The 8,125-nt window shown below is 38.5% G+C and overlaps 3 protein-coding genes across 3 annotated transcripts; 2 read left to right on the forward strand and 1 right to left on the reverse strand.

Annotated features, from left to right (window-relative positions):
* Positions 1-2,960: 2,960 nt before the first annotated feature.
* BGZ61DRAFT_542668 (uncharacterized protein) lies at positions 2,961-4,261 on the forward strand (the record flags this gene model as incomplete). The annotated part of the gene is made up of 3 exons (XM_046255227.1): positions 2,961-3,376; positions 3,437-3,624; positions 3,669-4,261. The coding sequence occupies 3 exons, from the start codon at positions 2,961-2,963 to the stop codon at positions 4,259-4,261; spliced, it is 1,197 nt and encodes a 398-aa protein (XP_046092814.1).
* A 1,089-nt stretch (positions 4,262-5,350) lies between these two features.
* On the forward strand, positions 5,351-6,702 carry BGZ61DRAFT_542669 (uncharacterized protein; the record flags this gene model as incomplete). Its single annotated transcript, XM_046255228.1, has 2 exons — positions 5,351-5,739; positions 5,805-6,702. The coding sequence occupies 2 exons, from the start codon at positions 5,351-5,353 to the stop codon at positions 6,700-6,702; spliced, it is 1,287 nt and encodes a 428-aa protein (XP_046092815.1).
* Positions 6,703-7,438: 736 nt separating this feature from the next.
* On the reverse strand, positions 7,439-7,687 carry BGZ61DRAFT_377057 (uncharacterized protein; the record flags this gene model as incomplete). The annotated part of the gene is made up of 1 exon (XM_046242566.1): positions 7,439-7,687. A coding segment is annotated over one exon (249 nt), but the record flags the coding sequence as incomplete, so codon positions are not given.
* Between the last annotated feature and the right edge of the window lie 438 nt (positions 7,688-8,125).

An 8,125-nucleotide genomic window follows, 5' to 3' on the forward strand; every position in this document is an offset into this window, starting at 1 on the left:
CTAAGCCTATTAAGTAATAGTAAGAAGAATAGTAATTAGAAAGATAAAGAAAAAGATTAATAAAACTAACTTAAACTTATTCTAAAATTAAAGAAATTCTAAAATACTATATAAGCTATACTCTAAGAGAATTTCTTATAAGTAAATATATTACTAGCTTTTTCTATAAAGTAGACTGCTTATAATTTATATTATAGTATATATATACTAAACCTAATTTATTTCCTCTTTAGGAGTAAGTAGTAGGGAGTTTTTATTTAATAGTTTACTATTAGATTTTCCTCTTTATTATAGATTAGTTTAGGTAATTTAAAAGAGGAATTATATAGCTAGCTAGCTTAAGTAGAGTATGAAATATATAATTATATTATTCTTTTAATATTATTTACTAAAAAAATAAAATTTTAATAAAATATTATTATAAAAAGAATATTTAATATTATAGAAAATCTGATTTTTAATAAATTTATTTTAGTAATATTTAACTTAAAATAAAACTTAAATTTAAAATTAACTTATTAAATTTTATATAAAAAGCTTAAATTAAATAATAAAATAATAATAACTTATTATATTATATTACTTTTTTCTTATATAAAATATATAGTATTAAATTTAATTACTCTATTTATAATTAAAGGTTTCTTATAATTATTAATATATTTAAGAAATTTTAATATTATTCTTTAAATAGTAAATATTAAGTTAATATATTTATTAATTATAAAAATATTTTATATTTTATTATAATTTAATAATTTAATAAATAATAACTTAAATAAATTAAATATAATAAATATAAAAGTTACTATTTTATTAATTTTAAAAGATATTATAAAAAGATTAATATTATTATATTTTATATATTACTTTATTTATTTTATCTATTCTAGCCTTTTAAGATTAGATATTTTAAGCTATTTAAAATAGCTTATAATTAAGTAATTAAGTAATTTATTAGATATTCTATAATTTATATTTTAAAAATTAAATTCTTTTTAATTTTCTATACTATTTATAAAACTACTATAATAAGAAGTAATATTAAAAAGGATTTTTAAGAAGCTAGATTTATTTTTTTAAATTTAGAAAATAGTATATTAAAGCTTTATATATAGCTATAAATTCTAATACTAGTTATAGAAGAAATTAGCCTCTTTAACTCTTAGATTTTAAAAATTCTAAAAATAATACTTAAAATTAATTTATAATTAAAATATCTTAAAAATTAAATCAAAAAATATTAAAATAGCTCTTTAATATTAATTCTTAAAATACTTAAGTTATTTATTAAGAAAATAAAAATAATAATATATTAGATAGTATTATTAAAATTTAAAATTCAGATTTTTTAATAAATAAATAAGACTCTTAGTAAGTAGTATAAAATAAAAAGAACCTATTTATATAAAAAAGAAAAGATAACTTTAAATAAAAAAAAGATAAAATAAATTAGAGAAATATTAATATATAAATAGTAGCTAAATTATTAAGAAGTAATAATTAATAGAAATTAGTAATATTAAGAGAAAGATACTATAGAATTTATAAAAAAGCTGGTCATAATATAAGAATCTATTAGATTATAATTAAGATTTTTAAGAAAAAATATAGTAATTAGTTTTAATTAATTAATAGTATTATTATAATTTTATTAAGATTTAAATTTTAAAAATTAGAATTTTTATTATATTTATTTATTTATCTTACTTACTTATTATATATATTAGCAGTATTATAATATATATTTTTTTATATAATTTTAAATTCTAAACTTATTTTATATAAATAAATTAAAATATCTTATTTATTTTTTTATAATAAGCTATAAAATAAAAACTATTTTTATTTAGTAACTTTATTAAAATATTTTTAATATATAAATATATATATTTAGTATTTTATAAATAAATAGTTTTATTAGTTATTATAATATCTATACTTATTTTAAATTATTAATATAAAATATGTATAAATTATAAAAGTTCAGATTTTAATAAAAATTATAATATTATAATATAATTTATAATTTAATTACTATAAATAAATAATATAGTAAAATAACTTATTATATCTAGTAATATATAACTAGTATAATAAGCTAGATAACTCAGTTATATTAATAGCTAAGAAACTTAAAATTATAGTTTAAAAGTATAACAGCTAGTTACAGTAACAGACACCTAGACCGTTACACTACAGATAAAAGATTAAGCCTTAATCGCAATTATAGCAATCAAGCAGGTACACCAGCTGCCTTATAGAGCTTACGGAGGACCAAGGCGTAACACATTACTCTCCCTCCTGTAGCTACATCTCGGAGCCTACAGGAGCCTTCCGGAAGATATCGCTCATCCGGGCACCTGCGATAAGGGTGACAAGGCCCTATCACAGCTGCAGCTGTTCCAACCCCCGGCGCACGCCCCGCACATGCCCTATGTGCACCAGGCAAGCCCGTGAGCAGCTATTTCAAGGGAAGCTGGCGGGAATCGAACTCCCAGCTTCTAGACCTCGGGCTACCCGCTTCTTGCGATCAATGTGTGACGGCTAGTCACAGTAACGGGCACCTAGACTGTTCTGCTACGGGCAAAAGATTGGGCCTTGATTGCAATTGTAGTAATTAAGCAGGTGTACCAGCTGCCTTATAGAGCTTACGGGGGACCAAGCCGTAACAAGAAGCTTAAAGCTCTTTTTATATAGTATTATCTAATAGGGTAATTAGAGGTCTTATAGCTGTAATTATTGGTAATCCGTCGGGATTACTAGTAATCGGTCGTGGTGGGTCTCTGATCCTGTCTTATAGGTAACGTGAAAAAGTAGGCATGTTATAGTTCTGCCAGTTGTGACCGCCTGGCTCCAACCTCGGCCGTGACATAAAACCGCAGCAACCAGCTGGAAAGTATCGGTGATATCGACCACTATCACCACGCTTCAAATACTAAGTTTTGAACGTTGAGAATATGGCAGATGGTCTCAGCGTAGCATCTGGCGTCATCTCGCTAGTCGCTTTTGCTCTAAAATCCAGCACCATCCTCTATACGACCATCCGTGACTTCCAGAGCCAGGATAAGAACGCCCGCGCGCTCAAAACCGAGCTTGCCGACCTCAGAGGAGTTTTACAGTCACTTGCTGAAACGGTTAACAACAGTGACGATGTCAACTTTAATACCCTCAAACTTCCTTTACTCCGCTGCGGCAAGACCTGTAAGGAGTATGGCGACCTTATTGCTCGATGCACCAAGCATTCCAACTCATCGAGGCCAAGCTTGCGGGATTGGTTCAGCCAGCAATATCTCAAAGGAGATATAACTGACTTCAGAGAGATGCTTGCTGGATATAAATCCACTATCACCATAGCATTAGCAAATGCAAACCTGTAAGGCATAAATTCCAGGTCTATGTTGTATACAATCGACTAATGGTTCCGGATCCGCAGACGGGTGGTTACGTCAATAACACCCAACGCACTCGAAGAATATAGAGATTTGATACGCGATACGACGAACGATCTAGAAGAACACATGAAACGACTGGAGGAAAGAGTACAATGCTTGGCTGCTTCTGAGGTGGAAAGCCCTGTCCGAGATGACCCTGCGTGGCTGGCTATGCTAGAGGAGAAGCAGAGTACTCATGAAGGGTTAAAGATCTGTTCACAACTGTCTGCCCAGATCGAGAAACTCGAATCAACCCGCAGTTCTTGCAGCAGCCCTCAGCACACAAGTATATTAGCGGTGGTTTGGGTGCCGCCAAAGGCTCTATCCACTCCCTAATATCACGACTGCAAACCCACGAGAATGACATCAATAGGAGAATGGAAGCCATGAGGTCTACGGTACCCTTATCCGAGCATGAAGTCACACAACTTGCACAGCTGCAAGAGACTAAGGAGAGCCTTCACCAATGCATGAGCGTTGTGGCTGATGCGGGCGAGACTTTGACCAATGAACGGTGCAACATTTTCGAGGATATAACGATGACTGATAGTAGCTACGGCATCTCGGTATCGACTGTGAAAGACCTTGTTGTCGCGAGGCGACTCAACCTGAGCGGTCAGACGCGTTTTGTTGGTGGTCAGATCAGCGATGAGAGCTACCAGAGAACGATTGACGACCTGACACACCTGGACCTCGAAAGCGTCAAATCGGCGGAACAGGGCGTTGGGCAAACACCTCCTGCTCATGGGCCAAACCATGGAGATGGGGAATCGCGCGGATTTAATGACCGGCATGGGCGTGGTTTTCAGCTATCTAGCGAGCAATAGAAGACCTAATGGACCATATTGAGGCGATACTTCTCGGTCACTGTGGTATCATCGTACAAGTAATACTCTCTCTAGTGCACCTGTTAGCCCTAGGAATCAGCCATCTAGCGCTCACTTCATCGCGGAACCGGCCTGCGATGATTGATCACAGTCTAAATGACACGACGGCAACGATGGCGTCACTGAGTCTGCAAGACACTGGGAATGAGCTAGAGGATGATCTCCATCCTTCAGGGTGGATGCAAGGCTTCAACGTCCACCCGCAGGTGTGATCTCGAGCGATCACACACCAATACCATTGATCGAAGTTCGGACATGTCATGTCAGCCACAAGCATTAACTGGCCAAATCACGATCGCAGCGGCTGCCCAATTAGCACATCAGACTGACGTAGATCTAGCCTTACTTGCGAATTTTCAGGACGAGTCGTGCATGGAGTTTAGTGGGCTCGCGGAGAAATGTCGCCCTTCTATTTTTACCATTTTGCCGTTCCTAGGAACGCCCAGAATCCTACTTACGATTTGCCGCCGTGTAAGGGATCCGTCTATAGAGCCAGTAGATACAAGGAGCGAACCGCCTGGTTCGACGCTAATTTGATGGTGTGTGGTGTCATTGTCAGCCCATGGTAAACCCCATCAATTGTGACGCGCCCACGGAGGTTGGTGGTTTGCAAACCCCAGACTCACTAATTTGACTCTTGGTAGTAACACACCCCTCATTCTCCCCCCGGGGTGGTCGGGCGTTTGCTAATATGGCTGTAACAGTCAACAGGCGCTTACACGTGCAGGCGCTCACACGAGCGGGCGCTTGGATACGATGTTCTGTTTGGCCCATCCAACCCCCTTCAAAAGGGTCCATGGGAGACGTGTCCGGTTCACTGACATGATTCGTTCTCGCCAGGGCGTTAGAGAGTATCAGGTCACCAGGGCGCCAACACCTAGCCAATCACTATCCCCCGTGCGGGGCGAGGATTGGGTATTTCAGCCCGATGCTCCCCCGCAATTGATCATAATGCCGAAAATTCAGATTATATATTCTTGCATCTCGACCACCGATCCGACTCAGAGGCGACTCGCTGCAAATTTGGCAATGGATCCTTTGAGTACCACCCTCTCCGGAGTCACAGCTGCGATTCAAGCAACCAAGTTACTCAAAAACACCGTCACTCGTTTCAAAGATCGCGACAAGACCCTTGCTAGGTTACAGGATGTGGTTGAGGATCTGAGCAACATTTTGGATGTACTGAGAGGAACTGTTGATTCCGGAGTGTCAACAGCTCTTCTGGAAGGCCCTGTCAGTCGATGCAACCAAGTATGCCGCGATTTTGCTACCGCCATGCAAGCCTTTGGCGGGAAATCCAAGATGGGCTTTCGAGATTGGACCAAGATGGAGTTTATGAAGGGCGATATCAACGAGTTCATGGATACTCTGGCAGGATATAAAGCAACAATCTCGGTGGGCCTGGGTACTATCACCATGTTAGTCCCCTTCATCTTGTCGGCTTAGCTCACAATTATTGACCTCAGTCTTACTTCTATGGTAGGCAAACATCTCGACTCTCCCATAAAGTGCTCGAGGAGTATAACGAGATTATCCAAGATACAATATACAATCTTGAGGTTCATCTACGGCGCATTGACGAGAAATTGGCGCTTTTTTTTGCCGAAAGCCGGGAAAGCGCCGGTACCTCGGGTACAAACGTGAACCTGAGAGATGAGAGAGCAGTGACGGAGCAATGCCTCCGCATTTGTCAAGATGCTAGGTCTTACGTCGAGTCTTTGGCAGATCAGGGAGAATCTCTGAAGCACCAGTCATCCCCCGCATCCGCTGATGACCGCCAGAGCCCATTTGAGGCACAGCTGCTTACACGCAGAGCCTTGGACGAGAATCGAGACACCCTTTCTCAAACCATCGGCCGTATTCAGGAACGCTTGACGTCCATGGCGACAAGTGGGACACCCGAGAGTGACCGTGGGTTTCTACAATTGCAGGGAGAATTGAAAACCTCGAAACAGTGTCTAGCATTGTGCAAAATGGCATCTGATCAGGTTGCGCACCAAAAGGTATACAGGGTTGGGGAGTTGGTTGCCGACGGTGACAGCGACCAGGTGGTGATCACGACTCTAGCGGACCTCTTCGATGTTGGGAAAGCATCATCAACAAACGGATCAGCGCAGTGGATAGGGTCCTTTTCAGACGAAACAGTTCGACACGTATCTACAGATCGGTACAGCAGTCGTTTTGGCGCCTTGGTTACTAGCGGGGTTGGCGATAGCATCATGCGTTCGACATCGAACAGTCGTGGAGACAACAGTAGCCTGGCGCGGGGAGCAGGGAGGGCGGGGCAGCCAGCGCCGCTAGATACAGTACAGAGGAGACCGTCTCCAAATGAGATGAGAAAACGGGCAACGGAAGCCGATAGTGAGAAGGAATGCCAGTAGATGACAATTGCAGCAGTGAAACCTCTGAACATTCGAGCAGGGTCACGAGAGCAACCGCTCAAGATCGCACTGTAAATGCTGGCGCTAAGCAGCAATGCAATTTGTGAACCGGTGAATGGTCTATGTCTGTTGAACAAGGGATACTTAGGTGATCATCTGATGACGCCCATGGTTGGTCAGCATAAAGCAATGCACATTGCGCGTATTGTTGCATGCTATTCAGGCTCAACGACGTGACAATACAAATCCGTTTTGGTCCCTGACTTGCAAACGGAAGAGAAACAAAACTGAATTGACCAAGATCCTGTCTTACTACTCAATTTTTGTTCCATAGGACAACGTTTGCTACACCCAGAACGACTGCAATTGAGGAATCACCGCGCTGTAGCGTAGGGATCGACAAGCGCTAACGATGCTAGCAAGATGCAAGATCTAAGACCTCCAAAAAAATAAGACCCTTTCAGATGAGTGCCATCGTGTTCCATTGTGTAGCCCCTGTTTTTCGATTGTTTGGCTCTCCTCTCCTCTCCTTAGCATTGACACAACCATAAGCCTTAAAGAAACTCTCCAACCTTCCACCGAGGATATTAAAGTTGACTAGCTGGTTTAGATCCCTGGGCAGTTCGAAGTTTGGTAGAAGGTTGAACAGGTCACCTACGTGACCGACCGTTCGGGACCTGCCGCCCGCTTAACTTATTATATTAAAATCCTGTTCTGTTGTAGTGGTTGTTATTATTTAATACGCAATTCCTTCTGCGCCAGAATAGCGAGTTCTATGGGAAGTGGACTCGACTTCATCCTGTATAGCTTGGTCGTCTACCTGGCGAGGCATCAGCCTGCGTTGGAAATCCAACCAGTTGCACTGGATGCAGAACAGCCCCACTACCCACCATGAGAGCGTGCTATTCTTAGTTGCTGCTCTTAGCCTATGTTGACCATCGAGACAAGCAATCTGCTGATCTGATAGGAAGGAGTAGTTCTCCTGCTACGATACTACCCTGGGAGCCTCCTGAGTAATACCTTCGTAGTTATCGTAGGTGATGATGCCCCACACATAGTTGCTTTAGTTTAACAGTTTATAAGGCGCTGATTTAAAGTGCTCTGTAAGGCTTGTTATTATATTAGGGTTAGTGTGTTTATTTTTTTATATATAAAAGCAGTATACTAATAGAGTAGTAAATAATTTTAATAAATTGTATTTTATATTGAGTTAAAGTATAGTAAGTATATAAAAAAAACTAATAATATTATTAATATTATACTAAAAATAGTATATTTTAAGAAATTTATAATAAATAAATAATATTAAATTATTTACTTTTTAAAAAAGATTATTATTATAATTATTTTTAACCCCGACGAGGAACCTGGAAATAGAGCTCGACGTCCCCCCCCCTGGACCTTTACCTCAACCTACGGCTCG

This window comes from Ilyonectria robusta (assembly GCF_021365365.1).
Source record: "Ilyonectria robusta strain PMI_751 chromosome Unknown BGZ61scaffold_189, whole genome shotgun sequence".
Classification (NCBI taxonomy): domain Eukaryota; kingdom Fungi; phylum Ascomycota; class Sordariomycetes; order Hypocreales; family Nectriaceae; genus Ilyonectria; species Ilyonectria robusta.